Genomic DNA, 18542 nt, shown 5'->3' with positions numbered 1-18542 from the left:
TTGTGAATGGCAGCCAATCAGGGGCAGAGTCGCCTCAGCTTCAGCCTCGGTGACATCCACCGCCAGAAGTGATGCACTGCGAGAGAAAGAGAGAGGAGGGGATAGAGAGGAGGAAGATGAGGAGGAGGAGGAGGAGGGAGGAGGCAGAGAAACAGAGAGAGAGAGATGATAGAAAGAAAGTGTAGAGAGAGAGAGGGGAGGAGAAATGGAGCAAGAGGGAGAATGTGCATAGAGCAAGGGATGCAAGCAGGAGACTCTCTCTCTCTCTCTCTCTCTCTCTCTCGCTCACTCGCTCGCTCTCTCCCACACACACACACACACTCTCTCCCATACACATTCGCACCAGCTGTGCTGTTGTCAGTCTTGGAATGTAAGCACTGCCGTGAGGAGTCAGCTTCTCCGGCGCTAAGCACTGCTAAGGAGTGGGAACACAGCGCCGAGCACTCAGTGACACAGATGGATGCTAAGCTGTGAATATCACAGAAAAGAAAAAGGAAGAGAAAATAAATAAAGGTAAGGGAGATTTTTGTTTTCCTTTTTCCTCTCTTTCCTCCTCCGTTCTGTTCATTCATCCCACCACCTCTTCTGGATATATTTATATTTCTGTGCAGACTCCAGGGGGGCTGCTGTGCTCCTCTGTTCTTTTTTTTTTTATTGACGAAGGCAGCACCGTGTGGATAACTTCAATCATTTTTTTATTTTTATTTTTTTGTCTTTCTGCTTCAAGAAAACTTAATCCTCACAGGATGAAGTGTACATATGGTCTCTAATCTGCGTCCCATGACACCTGTCACACATTGAAGTGTAACTTCTGCCTGGGATCTTACAAAACTTTCATTTAAAAGTGCAAGAAACGGAGACGAGTGCATGCCAAGTGCAGGATGGACACATACATGACTGTACGTGAGCACCTGTTCAGCCCAGTGTGTGTGTTAGTGTGTTTGTGTGTGCAGAGAACGAGGGTGAATCATACGTGTGTGTGCGATGTGCTGCTCGGGGCAGATTTGATGGAGAGGCACTGTACCATTCATATCTCTAAAAACGCATGAAGGTGTATAAATCACCGTGTTCGAGCGCCGCGACCGGAGCGAGCCAGCCGGCACTGCTCCGTCTGTGTGTGTGTGTGTGTGTGCGTGTGGATACATGTGCATATCCTCCACAGCACAAACTTAATCCACCCCTGAGTCTCTCTCCTCTCTCTCTCTCTCTCTCGCTCTCTCTCTGTTCCCAACACTCTCTTCTCCTCCAGAAGTGATGTATCACCGGTTTGCGGGTTACTGTTTAGAGCGAATTAGCCGCTAACATGCTCGTCAGATACGGAGTGACCTTTCGGCGTTCGAATGAAAAGGAGGTGGGAACGCAATGCTCCCACACAGGCGGGCTCTCATGAGCCTCGCCACAGCTGGGTTATAAAAGGATCGACGCATGAATATTTATCGAACAAAAACAACATGTGTAGGAAGAAACGGGGAATTTAAAAGACGATGATTTGTACTGTTTGGGCCCAGTTTGACTTCATTATTCAGCCTGCAACAGAAAGCATTTGGTGGAATCGTATGTAGGGTGGATTCTCGAGAAAAAAGGGGGCACACGTAAACTCCTGCCCCCTCCTCCCCGAGCAGCTTTTTCAACAAGGAAGTGTGCACTGTATCACAAAATTGCTTTGAGGATTTCAAAACATGAGTAAAGCTTGCTGAGGTCTGCCAGAGAGCGACTGCTGCGGCCGGCTGAATGGTGAGGAGGGTGGTGGTGGTGGTGGGGAGGGGGCTCAATGCACATTTTGTGAAGGTCTAGGGCTCCACCAAGTGGAGGCTCGCACAGGTGCTGCATCTTCTGCTGCATCGACGCCCCTCGTGCCAGATTTACCCCCCCCCCACGCGCCTGCACCTCTCCGTCAATACCGGCGAGCAATCACTGAAACACTCAAACTGCCAATCACGCGACGCCGCCCGCCTCCCTCCCGGCGCCTCACGTACACGCTTGTTGGGAATAAACTGCATCTATTCGCCACAAATCACCCGACCAGGAGCGGATCGGAGATTACTGAGACTAATCATAATGACCTTGCCCCCACCCCTCAACACCCCTTCTCCTCTGCCCCCTTTACATCTAATACCCCCCCCCCCCCCCCCCCCCCCCCCACACACACACACACACACACACATACACACACACCATCATTTCTCTGCACCTCTATTTTTCCTCGTTGCATAACCACTTGTTGAGTTCCTTCGACGTACATGTAGAGAGTTGCAGACTAATTACTGTGCGAGTCCTGCGAGCGTTGCATAACACTGCCTCTGTGCACAGAGGTGCAAATCATAGGGGTACATTGTCTGGATCCCCCCCCCCCCCCCTTTCTTTGACACCCATCATCTGAGGAAATTACATAACATTAATGGTATTCTATGCACAAAATGATCAAAACCTTGACAAATCAAGTCTTCTGTGGCCTTTCCTAGTCGCCAGTTTTTCCTTCCTTCGGACTCCTTCCATGCACACATTTGTAGATGAATTAATCTGTATATCTACAGATTATAAATCTACAGATTAGATTCAGTTTATGTCGCATTTTTTTCCCTATAAATGAGTCGTCTGGACAACTTTTCCCAAGAAAAACAGATAAATTATACACAATGGGTGGTTTAATTCAGAAAAATATCCAATTAAAGCTATAAACTGGTGCAAATGAACAATACCAAGCTCCTAAAAATTGCTCCTGGAGTTTGTTTTCGTGCACAAATGTAAGAATTTGTTCCTCTCTGCTCTGGTGTTTGTGTAGAGCATCATTCAAAAAGCAGTCAGGTTCGAAATAAGCAGTTTTTTTTCAACACTTTTTCCTTTATAAATGACTCATCCCTGAATAATGTGATGAAATTATGATGAAACTATGAATTTTAACCTCTAAAGGGATAAAAATGAAAACACTATATTGACAAAAGGACACATTTATAAAGCTATAAACCGAAATGGTTCAAATCTCCTGCAGCTTTCTATGTAATGTATCGTTGGAAACATTAAAAATGCACTTTTTAGAACTTATTCTGGATATAACATAGATGCATGTATATTTTGAATTGGGAGAAACCGTAAACTGACACCAATAATGACCAGAAAATGGTGCTTGAAGCTATAAACCTGTAAGTCTACTGGTATCTGCTGGTGGACGTCCTAAAAATGGCTTTTTATATGTTTCTACGCTCCTCAATGCACACATGTAGCTTGTTGCAATAAATGCAGGTCAGGGGATAGGTTGCACAACCTTTTCATGAAAAAACTAAATATAACAGTGCATTTCTGAACAAATAAATGGTAAATACGGCTTTTAAATGATCAATTAGTGGATACTCCCAAAAAAAAGATTAATTAAGTCGCATGGCGTTCCTGCACTTTTCTGTGCATGGACGCACATCTCTGTGTTGATTTGTCATGCATGACTACATGCAGTATCAATTAAGGAGTCTATGAAATAAACAGCAAGGCTTCATGATACATCTCCTTTTTACAACTTTATCTCTAATAAACAAACTCCTCACTGGAATATAAGGGAGGATGGGTGTCTTAACCCTCCTGAAATAGATCATTTGAAAAAAATATAAATACTGAAAGGCATTGTACAAATTACAGAAACATAATTCCACTGCAGCCTTTTATAACAATGATGGTTTTTAGGGATTTGTCAGTCTATAACAAGATGTTTCTGCACTTATCCATGGTAATTTCAGCTTTTCTGATTACATGCAATTAATACTTTAACTTTTATAAACTGGGACATGTGTGTTTGGAAGCACTTTCTTAAAATAAAACAACAGAAAAACAGATGAATGTCCCCATATATATAATAATATATATCTTTAAGGGAAGTAGACCATTTTAAGCTATAAAGTAATAAGAAATGAAAGCATTCCAGCTAATTTTACACAAAATGAAACTATTTTTTTTCCAGTGATCAATCCAAATCACAAAATGAACTTTTAATTCTACATTGTGCCTGTAACAATCATTCATCATTCAAGAAGCAGGAAGGTATGTAGTCCCCCTATCATTTCAATAACTGTTCAATCTATTTGATTACAGTTATGTATTAGTGAAAGCTGAATGCTCTTATGCGTCTACATAGGCATCAAGTCTGATGCAGCTTTTTTGGATTTCTGCACTTTTCGGTGCATAAACGTGAGTGTCTGTGGTAATTTGTGCTTCGATAATAATATGCAGTGTCATTTAAGGAGCGGCTAATAAAGCTTATTTTCCTGAGCCCCTCGCTGGAATCCGGCTTGGTTTTCGGGATTGAATTATCAGAACACGACTTGGAGAAGCGAGGACGCCTTCCGCTGCAAACTGGTAACCACAAAACCCCCAAAAAGTTTTCAGCGGCCAGACTGCCAATTTACAGGTTAATATTCTCCCATGTATAAAGGATTATCAATTTATTATGCATGTAAGACCTCTTAGCGAGCTTTTCCAGCCTGGATTTCTGCCGCATATTGCGCATAATTGTCCTCCCAGTAAAGTCAGAGAATCCATAAAAGTGCTTAGTTGCAGTGCTCAGTTTAGGAGTTTTTTATTTATTTTTTGTTAGAGGGGGGGGGGGTCTGCATTGTTCTTTTTTTTTTTTTTTTAAGAATGTGCATAATTCCTTCCCAAGACTAATATGCAATGCTCTGCCTTTTTCCAGGAAGCATATCCTAGTTTATATCAGATCAAAAATATTCTTATTCAGCAAAACAAGACTATATAATTTGCAGATTACAGAAGTGGAGCAGAGCAGAAGAGAGGAGCTCTCCATCCAAGATTAGGAATAACAGCCCTCCACAACACTTAAACAGCATATCGTCCCTTCGTTCGCCCGTGTTTTGGGCGATATAAGTCGCCCGCCACGTAATCTAATCATATTTTTTTCTCCCTTCCTTCTCCGTAAAACTCTGAGATTTAATTGGCTAAATTACCCGAGATAATTCAGGAGTCTATAGGATCTGGCGTGGATTCAGCTCGCTCGTCCTTTAATGGGGCGTTTGGAGCGACTCAGAAAGGAAACACTGGCCCTAATGCTTAATAGGCAGGCCACATCAAAGATTAATATCCAGAATGCTATTAAAACTCAAGGACGGGCTGGAATGATAATTAGAAAATGCAATCACAAGCATCAGACGAGATTAATTGCGAGGCGGCGTTTCCTGATTCCAGCGATGGACGTGAAGAAAACAACGTTTAGAATGAAGCACCGATCTGCAATCTTTTTTTTTTTTTTACAGCTACGTGATGGTTGTTATTTAGTGGCGGTTGCAAAGTGTGCGAAGACGGAGGAGGTCACATCGAACAAAATCAACAAAAAGGAGACAACAAGATGTGCAACCTTTGTTTTCGAGTTAAACCGAACCAGACGGGAGCGGGAAAAGTTAGAATCCTCATAAGTGCTCCTTGCTAGCTGGTTAATAACATGCCGTGTAGATTTAAATTTAAATTCAGTGGAAATGGTTTCATAAAGAACTAAAGGAGAGAGAAAGTGAAAAAAATTTCTATTTTTTTAGCATCTAAAATGCTACGGTTAGCATAGCAAGGTGTCATATTATCATATTATAGCATGTTAGCATTGAACTCTGGTAACATCACAACATAGCAGTATGGTGTATGTCAATATAGTAGTATAGTGGCACAGTTGCACACTCGGATCATATATTGGTAGATACAGGGGCGGCTGTGGCTCCGGATGGCAGTGTGGTAGCATGTAATTACAGTACCGTGATAGAAAATACAGTCCGGTCAGATAGCACTTAACCATAGCAGTGTGTTAGCATGGTAGCATCACACCATGTTGTATGTTAGCATGTCAATATGGTAGCATGATAGCATAGCTTCATGTTGGCGTGTCCATATAGTGGCATGGAAGTACTGTCGAGTCATAGCATTTTAGCTTCACAACACGTTGGTATCATATTCTCGTGTGGCAGCATCATAGCATGTTACTTGGTAGCGTAGCATAGTGGCATGGCAGCATGATAGGATAGTAACATCGGAGCATGGCAACAAAGCTTCATATTGTGCAGATGATTTATTACAGTAGCTGTATGAGAGCGTGTTACCTCCGAATTTTGTCATATATACAAATTAGTTTAGAATTACACTGATTTTTAACTAAATCTTTCTCCAGCTCTTTGAAGGGCTACAATATGTTCCCCAGTGTGCCTTTTATATTTTTAATTTGTACATTTTAGGAAGAAAATTATGGGTGATACTTGTTTTTATCCTATTGGAACAGACTTTTCCAAAACTCAATGCAATGTTAATTATTTGAAAATGAACGCACCACATTGATTTGTCTGTGTTTTACTTGAAAACATCGCTTCACAAGAAACTTTGATCTCGGAGTTTCTTCGGAGTCACTTGAAATAACTGCAGATATAAAAGACTCGGCGGAGTTAACGCGTCAGAATTAATAAGAATAAACAGACTGGGCCATGTTTTACATCCGGATCTCATTAGCCGAATGTTTTGACTTCCCTTTTTCAAAAGGATTACATTCATTTATTTGGCACTTCAGTTTCAATCAATGGAGCCACAATGCTAATTTGCACGTCAAGCCTTTTTGTTGGCGCGAGCAAGTCCGCCGACATTACGAGTCTTTATTTAAGAGCTCCGAACAAAAGCGGGAGGGGAATTTGCTAAAACAAGAAACAAAACAAAACAAAAAAAACTGTGCCTTTCTTTCCTGGGCAAGAGCTCATTCGGACAGCTCCGGTACTCCGGCCCCTTTTGAACGGGGCTCTTTGAGCAAGAGAGGGAAGATTTATTAGGATTAACTCCCAAAAGCTTATGAATTATGCATGCATGCCCAAATTACCTATCAGGACCAATCCTAGTAGGGACGCAGGCTTTAGTGGAGTGGAGAACTGGGAGGAAAACTGCCAATAACACAGAATACCTTCATCACAACATGGAGAATAAAACACTACGAAATCAGATCTGTGGAATGGGTGCACCAAAGAGATGGAAGTGGAGGTGGAGATTAGGTGAAAAAGGGTTAAAAGGAAAGACAATCCATTTTCTGCCCGTGTTGGGAGGCACTCTGCCTCCACAGAGACGCTCGCCTCTATTGAGCCACTGAAAGGCTCGCCGGCTCTCGAGCGTATCATCAGTGTTTGCACATCATCAGTAATGTAACTTATAATTAGTGAAGTGCAGCTCACTCTTTTTCGAGCACGGGGAGACGAGGAGGCTGAAGTAGGGTTGATTGTGAACAGCGCTGGATTCGCTAAATCAAAAATGATCTACCTCTTAAAATAAAGAAAAGGCAGCGCCGGTGGACTAGTGGTTCGCACTCCAGCAACACGGAGAGTCGACTGGTTTGATTCTTAGATTTGGAGTTGAAACAATCGCATTAATTTTCGTGGTACTTGAGGTGTAATTCACCCTCTGTGGGTTAGTAACACATTTTTTTCTCCTCTTGAGATCTGTGGAAAAGCATGGATTTCAATGAATTGAATTAATTAGCACTGCTTTACTTTTGTGGTACTTGTGTGTCTCTTTGTGTCTTAGAAGAATGTCTTCTGCTGAACGTATCTCTAGAACATCGGCAAACACATACATGTCTTCACATGTCTGATGATCTCACGACGTTGCATTGTGGTACTTGTGTTCGTAACACATTTATTTGTGCTCCTGATATCTCTCGAATATCATTGGTTTTGTTTTATGGTTATTTTTCTGATTGTGTCTTTATGTTAGTACTGTCCAGGGTGTAGTCGGTGATTGACCTCAGCTTGCATTCAACTTTAATTTAGATAAGTGGATGAATCGAGGAAAAGTATACATTTGAAGGGGTAAATTAAGATAATTTCCTTTTTTAAATTTTATTTCTAAAAACAAATGCTTCAAAGAGCTAAAACTGCTAAAATGACTAAAAACAGTAGAAAGATGACTAGACTAGAACCAGCAGGTAGAATATACTGTATATGGGATTAGAAAAAGTCAAAATGGCTAAATCAACTAAAATGGCTGACAGAAAAACTACAAAAAATTGTGATTAAATGTCTGCTAATAATGTCTAAATTACACTTCATAATGAAACAAAATAGTAACAAATTAAAATTTTTATAAACTTATATATCAACTTATATAAAAAACATTGCAAAGTTATGTATAAAACATTGTGATCTGCAGTATTTTCATTTTAAAGGCTGATTTTAATGGCGAAAACGTATATTTTGGTCATAAAGGTCGCAGACCCCCTGACCTACATGATGTAATTAGATTACTCAAAGCGAGTTTTTAACATTAGCTGTGTTTGAGTTAACAGCACTTTCACAATGAACCTTTAAAGTATGATATGAAGGTTGTGAGGAATCCAGTGAAATGAGCTGAGATGATTTCTACAGGACGTCAACGTCAGGAAGGAAAAGGTTTGTCACACGAGCCCTAAAACATCACGAGTCCGTCAAAGTCAAACCACTTTAATACGAAACGAGAGAGCGTGAGTGATGAAACCTCATTTGAATCTGACATTCACTCTGTTGGCTCTCGGATTCATTCAGGCCTTTGGTTGGATTTCTTTGGTTTTGCTATAGCATTTATCACTTCTTGGGATTTTTTTCTAACAAGTTCTACAAAGTAAGTTTTGCCCACTTTCCTAGAAAATAATATTAAAAAATTAAAATTTTCCAAAAGAGTTCTCTCAAGGGGGTCTGAAGACATGTTAAATGTTTTAAATTAACATTATGATCATAGATTCAATATAAGTCTACTGATACAAAAATTACAATTTGGAGTACAAACACTGGAGAAGCTTAATTTCAACAGCACAAGTGTAAATAGACAACAGAACATAATAGAAGATAACTAAACTTCTAAATCCTTTAAGAACTATTAACCATTAGTCAATAATTATAAGCTCTCTTAGCTTTTATACTAACGTCTACTATGGGCATTACTGCCATTGGTTGTTCAGTTCTGGGTCTCAGGGTTGTGTTACGCCACAAAAAATGAGGATTTAATGTTTTTAACATTTTGACACAAAACAAACTTGCAGACCTGATTCAGTCCACAGACCATACGTTTGACAATTCTGCTTGAGTTTGAAGTGTTTTGAAATGGATCCTTTTGTGTTTTGTCCCGACAAATAAGGAACTACCAGTGACTTGAATTGAAAAGTTGGGTGAATAATGTTTTTTTTACACTATCTGGAGTCATATGGTAAGCCAGATTTGGTTCTGGAGCTACATAGTTAGTAACCCAGTCTGAACACTGAAGTGTTTTAGATGAGATCCATTGGTGTGACAATGCTATTTTTTGCAATCAATAAGGTGACTGACTCGGCAATAGATACGTACATTTCATTAAGTTTTCCCTCGTAACAAAACCCCAGTTTCTTATATTTACATAACAGTAAACAAGTCGACAAGCTGCCGCACAGTCTTAGGTAAAAGTACAACAAAGTTGTTCAATAAGAGGTACAATTAAAAACAAACATTTACGTCGATGACGTTAATGTCTTTGTGCATTGTAACTTGATTTCATACATATAACGCCACTCTTTCTCTTCGATTAAAATCTTTCAGTTTTCGTGAATTGATTTTGGTTCATTGCAGATTTTAGTCAAACTGAATTTTCTGCCCTTTTGAAATGCCCCAAAATATCAATCGTCAGAGTTCAGTCTTTTGCGTGATGTTCGTATAACTATTATTTAATATATTGACGATGAAATGCGGTATAGTTGTTTGCAGTACTCCCTCTTCTTACGGAGTTTACATGTTCTCCCTGGGTTTTATCCCAGTTTCTTCTGGTTCATGACATGATGTCAAGAATGCAATTTAATTAGGTTATTTTTTTCATATTTTCCCCACAGGTGATGACAATACCAGTATAATACTGTAATAAGTCTGACCACAAGAGAGGCTTAAAAGAGGAAAGAGATCCGCATCTATTCTTTGTAGCTGTGTTATTATACAATATTTGAAGTAATTCGGATTTTTGGCCTTTTGTTCTGTACTAGTCAAACACTGAATTGTCTCTCAGCTCAGTTTGAGTTTAGGAAGCTACACAAAGTTTTCAAGTGAAAACTGCCAACCTTTTGTTGCGTTTTGGATATCCATTACCAACACTTCACCAATGAAGTGTACAATTTACCACACTGTCATCTGCATATGTGGAGACACAGTGATTATATAGGGCAGATATATGCAATGAAGAAAGACAGCTCGAAAGAGCTTTGTTTTGTGTTTTTCTCGTGTTTGTATTACAAAAACACAGCACCCACTACTGGCCCCACGGGAAAGCTGCATCATCTTTTGGCATTTATGGTGTTTCTGTGTGTACGCCAATCAATTTGAAAATATTGACGTCAATGCAAAATGAAACGCAAACGCGATGGTGTTTTTCGGTCGATTGTTGTCTTCCTACGTTTTTAAGTGTCTCGTGACAATAAGAAAGATAAAGAGGTGTACAAGATGGATGGATTTTTCAATAATTTGTTGCTTATTTCTGGTTTTGGCGTGTTTTTAGGTCTTTGTCAGGACTTCGGTCACATGTGGACCCAATATCTAAACGCTTTGATAGAAAGGGGTCATATTATTCAGCTTTTCAACCCTTACACATGGATTTCATTGATCCAAAAACTTTGAATTCAACGTTTATTGCCCCAAATCCAGCTTTTTCCTGATTTCCATCTATTTGAATATTGGATCATAGGAGCTGCATTCTGAATCTGCTGTGTCTGTGTGCGCTGGACTGGCTCCGCCCACACATTCCCATCTTGGGAAGAGGAGGAAGTACTTCCTCTCGTGGTGCCATGTGCCAGAGCTGAACTGCCTGATTGTGGGAGGGTCAAAGGGAGGAGCTACCTTGATTGTGATTGGCTCAACCCCTGATGACACTTTGTAGTGTTTGATTTCTGATTGGCTGGTTGGAGCAACACACTTTTTAAAACTTTAAATAAGCCAGGGAGAGAGATGACAGACTTTCTTCAATTCTGGGGCGTCATTCCCAGTATGAGGATGCATATTACTGTTGGAAAACCATTACAAAGTGAATTTTGTATAACATGACCCCTTTTCAACAAGGTCCATAACCTTTCTCAACTTCTTTCCTTACGGCTTTTTCCTCTCTTCACAGGGACTAAAACGGAACGTCACATACGGGAATACAATGTCTCCACTGATGACTCCACCTTCCAGCGTTCACCCTCTCACAAGCTCATCACCATAATTCAAACGGGCACCCCCCCCTCCGCCCACCCCCTTCTCCCCTCCCCCCTTGCCTAACGGATCTATATACCATGATAGTCGTACTCCTTGCCCTCGCGCTCTGCATCGTCCCGTGGCCCGGCACCGGCCTTCCCTTTACGCCCGGTAGCATGGGGAACCTGTTCGGGACGGCGGAGGGCGACGGGCGGATCCTGCAGCGGTCCAAGCGCGGCTGGATGTGGAATCAATTCTTTCTGCTGGAGGAATACACGGGAAACGACCATCAATACGTGGGCAAGGTAGCGTGTCCACGACATTCTGTCTGCAGGCTGATTACAGAAGGATTTAGCTCGGCGAAAGTGGCACAAGATGAATTTGATGCTGGGAATAACTGGAGCTATTTGATCGAAACAAATGTTTCACCCCCTCCACAGTACTTTTAAACACACTAAACACACGTAGACTCAAAGCTACAGTGATTGATTGGTGGACAGCTGCCATCAGCGTTTAAAAAAGAAATACATGATGCTTGTTTAAAATTTCACTGCTAATGAAGCTACAAGCACGGCTCAGATTGAATCCCAAAATGACCCCCTGAGGAGGCGTCAGAGCAAAATACACTCAGTATATAAGGCAGGCAGGAGGACAAAAGAGGTAAAATGTGCAGACAGTGACACCTACTGGTTGAAATATGAACTTGTATTCTCACACAGACTCCTCACATCTCTTAGGGGCAAATACAATATATAAAATATGAGAAAAATAATACAAACCACAGCTACACAAAAACTAATTCAGTGGTTGAAACAACATATGCTTGTAATGTTTCAATAATTAATGATGAAGTTAACTGAAACTAAAGACTGCTACCAGCATAAATATAAATAAACATTGAGAAGTTGAGCATCCATACGTACAAATGCAATGATATTGGAAAAACCTGCTTATTTTCACTCTATCAAATGGTTTTCAAACATACATTTGTGGGATGAGCAGATGGTGAAACACACAGACATTCTTCTTACATCTCTTGGCAGGAGAGCATCATGAAGAAGAAGAAGAATTGTGCAATATTTGTAATGAACATGATATTGTGGGATTTGTGGGCAGACGGTGAAACCTCCTGACGCCAACATTGTTATAACATGTACAGGAGCAATAAAACTATTCAAAAATGTTAGTATGGTGAAGTAAGAATGAATAAATCAATCAATAAATGCATAAGTAAATAAATGATAGGACTAATAAACCAAAACTAAAAATTAATACAATTTAAAAAGCTAAGTAATTAAATATGCATTAATTTCATTTATTAAATCAAGAAAGAAATAAACTGAGTGTCATTTTGCTGCACTAATATAAGTTATTGTAAAATATTGAAGTGCATTTAGTATGTTAATATTTTATTGTTACGTTTTGGTAATTACTCTAAACAAGGGATTTATTTTCCTGTTTAATTACCATTTGTGGGACGAGTAGACAGTGACACCTGCAGGTCCTTATGGAACATCCCTCTCACCTCTCTTCAGGACAGTAAAATAGTTATTTTAAACAGATCTGTCTCCGTTTTGAAGTGTAACACAGGCTGTAATTTCACGCATGGCTTAAAAACCACAAACACATGGCGGAGGTAATTTTTCAGTTTTAATAATCGATAGCGAGTCGGGGATCAAAATCAGACATCAGAGGAGAGATGTCTTCAAAGAGTGTGACAAGAAAGGCGGTTTTGGGACAATGCTGCTGGAGGTTCCTGTCATCTCACCCCGGCTCGCGGCATAAAGACAGGTGTGATGGGGGGAACGCCACAGTTATCAACTCCAGGGAGGGAAATGAGGTGACTGTCGACAGCCAATTTTCCTCAGAGGAAGCTGGCTTTCATCACACGCCTCATTCTCTGGAGTAAACAAGTGGAGAAGGAGGTGGGGGGGTGGGGGGGTGGGGGGTATGACAACTTCTTCTGCAGAGAGCATCATCGTGATGTGGCAAAGAGAGAGAGCGAGCGAGAGAAAGCAGAGAAAGATCAGTCTGGACGGCCAATGAAATTCACCCTGTTGTGTTATGTGATGAAGCAGCGAAGCCAACCATAAACGGGGCCATCCGGTGACGTGGCGCTGCCTCTTCCTTTCTTCCCTTTTTCTTTTTTTTCTTTTTCTGCACTCTTTGATGCTTTTTGGCACCAAACTTCTGCGGCGTGACAGCAATCACATTCGGCAGCTCCCCACTCTTCCTGTGTCCAATATCAGTCACGATTAAAGTGTCAGGAAAACACCAGGCTGTAATAAATGAGTGCAGGAGGAGGAGGAGGAGGAAGAGGAGGAGGTGGAGGACGGGAGGGGGGGGGGGGGGAAATAGGGCATCTCCGTGCTGCCATTTCAGAAGACAAGAAGCTAATTCAGCGAGCTGACAGACAAACAGACTGTGAGGGCGATAGAGAGAAAGAGACCAGATATAGAAACTGAAACTGAGTGAAATAATGTGAGATGATGTTGATTCAGCTGCTTTATACACAATAACGATGAAGCCTAAAATATAAGCAAAAAATATTTTCACTGACAACCACAGCAATAACAACAATAACAATATTTTGGGAGATTATTATTATTATTAATAAATATTTTTTCCCTTTGGAGTTGTCTCTTATTTTCTTTGTAATTATGATTAGTATTATAATGTTGGTCTTATTTATAATAAAAAAAATATTCATTTTTAATATTTCATCGTATATAAAATATTACTATAAAAATGCAAATACAATTTGGTATATTATCACTAAATATAAGAATATTTTATTTGATATTTTACTACATTTCAGTAAAAAAAACCTACATGATTACTCATTTAAACTGTTGCAACAATAACCAGTACAACATGAGTACTTATACATTGAATAAAATAATATGATTAAAAGTGCAAACTCTATGTAAATGAATTTGATTTAATATAAGTTTTATTAAAACCTAAAAAAAAAGACTACTTAAGGAAATTCAGAAGATTATTTATCTGATGTAACATAAACTGTTTATTTTGAAATTGCGTCAAACGTATAAGGACCGTGCATTTGTGGGATCAGCAGAAGAATATGAAAAATTTTATATTGATAATACATAAAATATATTTATATAATGACTATATTATTTAAGCTACGTCTTCTCTGCATATGGCAGAAACCTTCAGTTTCTCCATCGCTCATCCCACAAATGCAACACTGCTTATTTGGAAGCACACCATCTTTCCATCAGCCGAAAAAGAAGCTTCGCTGACTCATATACGTTTATGTTTTCTGCACAATTCTCTACACTCGCACAGTGGATATGTACGCTCCTAAATTTCTATACATTTTAGGAACAGGACACATCAGAACACCACGTAATGATTAATATCGAAGGATCCCAAGGAAACGGTTTCTCTAATAACCAATTAACAAGTTATTTGATCAGTTTTTCAGTTTTTAAAGCGAAGTGATTCACAGAATGGTTCGGAAAGAGTGATGGTGAAAAGGACAGAGAGAGAGAGAGAGAGAGAGAGAGAGAGAGAGAGAGAGAGAGAGAGAGAGAGAGAGAGAGAGAAAGGCCCCGAGTTGAAAGAAACCCTCTCATGCCCGGCACAAAGCCATCAAAGCCTTGATGGTCTTCCACATGAAGATCACTTAATGGCATTTGGCGGCGCTCTGCGGGAGACCTTGTTTATTTCGCGTTCAATCAGGCCTCTCCAATCAGCCCGCACACACTCGCTGGTTGTCACTTGAGGTTTGATTCCTTGATTGTAGCAATCAAATATGATGTAAAGAACGGTCGCGCTCGTGTGTCGCCTGCTTCTCAACCCGAAGGGTCTGAAAATAACCACAAAAAAACCCAAAAAAAAAACCAGATGAAGTTCATGAACTGAATATTGCTGAGTGAGACAAACAACTTTATTATTTTATATTTAAAAAATGACATTTTAGGCTTGTTTATTAAGGCAGAGTGTGTTTTTCATGGGAGCGAATAGAAATCAGGGAGAAAAACAAACGCTTGGAGTCCGAGTTTTGGCGTTAATGAGCGTTCGTCTTGTCTGCAGCTGTGCTGTCCTACTTCGGAGTGTGAACGCTCGCAACGTCGAGTAACACCACCACAAAACTTTGAACAAGGGGGGGGGGGGGTGCATCTGAAGTACACCCCCCCCACCCCAAATTCCCCGGCATTGTCTGAAATAAAAAAAAAAAAAAGCCCAATTTTAAACACTCAAGGTAGCTGCTGGCTTTGTTGTGCCGATATTTATTCCTCGTTCAAACCGATTGTGCCGGGCGGATACAAAGCACACTAGAGATACCCTAAGCTGCAACTTCAACCTGCGTATTATCCATCACGGCGCGGCGCTCCGGCAGTGAGGATTCTTTAAAAGACAGAGGCAGAGAGTAGGAAGAGTAATTATTCTGTATCCATTCGCTGCTCTATTTTGCTATCTCCTCTCTGCAGCAGCGAGCAATGCCGAACCAGAGACCTGACAAGAATTGCCAATGATTTCGCCGCTTTGCTGACAATTCCTCAGTGTTTGTGCAAGGCGATTTAACTCATCAAGGCTCTCTTCTGTGCTTCTGTTGTAAAGGCCTTGGAGGAAAAAAAAAAAAAAAAAAAGGCTGTGTTTGTTGCTGCGAGGCCTTGAAAGGAGAGCCACTAAATCTCTGCAAACATAGCGCGCTCGTGCTAACATTTGATTTTGTGAAGAGGGGAGCGGAAAAAAAAAACAACAAAAAAAAAAAAAAAAAAAACCACTTTGTGACATTTTCTCAAGAGTATCAGTGATTTGTTTGTTGTCGCAGTGAACTCTCGACATATGACAAGCCGTTTCTTGCACGTGACGCAAATAAACAGAAACATCGCTTTACTTCAAACTCCTAAGATTTGTTTGACGAGCGGGATCAGTGCTAATATGTTCTCCAATGAAGGGATCGTTATGTCGCTGGAACGTCCACTTAAAAAAAAAGAGAAAAGCTTCTAAATCTTTCTAGGTTATTATTTATTGAGCGAAATGTTAACTTTAAATGCCAGTTTTACGACTTGACGCCTCCATTGTGTTGAAAAATGGAAGTTATTTTCCATTCAAACAAGGTTGAACGACTTAAAAGCCGCGATGAAAGCCTGACACCTGATTATTTTTTATGTTTTCTCGGCATACATGTATGAAAGAAATGCTTCAGAGAGCCACTGAAAATGGAACTTTTTGAAAAGGCTCTGACTCCGTCTCCGTGGAAACGGGGAAAAACGCAACTTTTATGAAACGCTGCTACTGCGCGTGTGCACCACAGCTATGGTAACTGCCGCGAACTAGCCACTGATGCTAATTATAGAAACATTAACAGCACTGAACACATTAAAATTGCACCGTTGCCACAGTAGTTTGGAAACCTTCTTGAGTACACTGAGATACTTTCTGTATTCGAACATAAAAAAACAAAAAAGCAAAGATTGAAAATAGTCTTTGTAAGGGTTAAAACTAATTTACCGTAATTGCTTGACTATAGGTCACACCTGGTTATATATCACGACTGTCAAATCTGTGTCATGAAGAGCATAAATCCATTAGAACACTGTCTGGTGTATAAGACTAATTTATTTTCCCAAGTCCAGACTGACTTAAGTACGGACTTAAGTATTGTGCTTTTAACCCATGATTAGTCTTTGTTTTCTTCATCACAGTAACAGTTACACTACTTTTCCAGTCCTTCACAAATTTATCACGCTCTGAACTCTTTCGACTGCTTTGTATTCTATTTTTAATTTAAATTCGGCTGCGTAGCTTGTCATCATATTTTTATCGCTCTTATCAAATACAGTAATAATGTAGTTTTTTTTTCCTGTGGCACTGTAGCAGCATTCTGTTGTCATACAGTGACATCTAGTGGTTACAGATGGTACGAACGTTTGATGGTATTTTTTATTTTTTTTATTTTAAATATACAAGTCACATGAGCAGCCAAACAACTAGAAGAAGTGTGACTTGTGTGCTGTGAAATACAGTCTGTAATTACTTATAGAAGATGATGTGGGTTATGGCTTTAGTTTCTTTAGTTTTCCTCAGGTGTGATTGTTGAATGAAAATGATTGTATTTGATCAACAGTCAGTAGTTTTCCATAATAATTAAGTTGACATGAACTGGATCTGTGTCCTGCACTATTTCCCGTAAAATATTTGGATTGAGGCAACAACAATCTTTTAAACACAATATTTTTACATCAATTAATCAAAATTAATGTGGTAAACACAAAAAATGAATGCAGCTGTAATAAATGTAATAAATTACACTATACCTCCACTGGGGGCAACTGTGAGTGAAGAGTTTATGCAGCAACCAATTTTTGAAAACTTTTGAAAAGGTCTTTTTAGAGGTTGGTGAGGCCTTTATGCACATCTTGTTTGGAGGTTACATTTGGTGTCCATACTGTTCCCACATGGTTACTTCTGGTTCTGCTCCAATGGCTCCAGTAATACAGACGAAATGAACCCAGAGTACCGACGGAGAACTTTGTCCAGATCTGTAACTCAACTCGAACAAATTAACTTTAATTGGTGCTGAGGGTGCAGCAGTGCCCCTTGTAGGATGTCGCAGGTACTGCAAATCTACAACTACATAAAAATAAAAGGTGACTTACTGATGGCTTACCATGGACCTCCAATGTGTCCATAACGGAGGAAATATCTTACCTAACATGGAGCTGATCCATCCCCAAATCTAATCGATTGGTTCTGAAACAATGGCTAATCAGCCCTTGAGATTTTATGCAATTCTGGTCTGCAGTTTTTGCGAGAAGTTGGTAAAGTACATACATACAAACCAATAAAAATAAAATCTGTTTCTACCACTGGCACTCCTAAACAAATCAATATGTTACCCTAGCCCAGCATTAGTATTCTTAATAGTTGTTTGCATTGTGCTTTTTAGTATTCTATGATATTTGGGAATACTGTGAGGCTGTGGATCATCGTCAGCTGTAAGCAAGGCGTAAACGAGCGACTTTGTCAGTGGGTACTTTTTCATTTTGTGTTAATTGTGTAAATTTAGACCTTGATGACTGAACAAATCTTGCAAAAATCACACGCATTACAAGTTAACTACCAAATACAATGACATCAAAAGTTACGAATATTTCTAATCTGATATGTCTGAAGTAATAGAAACGGGCCCTGAGCTCAGTATTTATTTTGGGAGAGTTTATTTTTCACTGGGCTCCACGGGGGAGGTCAAGAAAATGTTCGTAAAAAGTGAAAAAAACAAAACATCACCCCAGTTTTAATCTTAGTTTATTTTATTTCGATGCGATGAAAAGGCTTACCCCTGAGCCCGAGATTTTATTTGCAGCCACTCGTGTTCCGAAGCTCTCTGGCGCCTCG

At 40.0% G+C, this 18542-nt stretch overlaps 1 protein-coding gene across 1 annotated transcript in view; it reads left to right on the top strand.

The window, feature by feature from the left end:
- The first annotated feature begins 359 nt into the window (after positions 1–359).
- LOC308125737 (cadherin-10-like) overlaps positions 360–18542 on the top strand; it is a 37704-nt gene continuing 19521 nt past the window's right edge. Inside the window, exons 1-2 of the mRNA XM_080489697.1 lie at positions 360–513; positions 11104–11473. Of these exons, the coding sequence (XP_080345823.1) occupies positions 11267–11473 (207 nt within the window). The 5' untranslated portion in view covers positions 360–513; positions 11104–11266. The remainder of the gene's footprint in view (positions 514–11103; positions 11474–18542) is intronic.

The sequence above is a fragment of the Lipophrys pholis genome (genome assembly GCF_963383615.2).
Source record: "Lipophrys pholis genome assembly, chromosome: 20".
NCBI lineage: Eukaryota > Metazoa > Chordata > Actinopteri > Blenniiformes > Blenniidae > Lipophrys > Lipophrys pholis.
The sequence above is the reverse complement of the archived record's forward strand: the minus strand, read 5'-3'. Positions and strand labels throughout refer to the sequence as shown.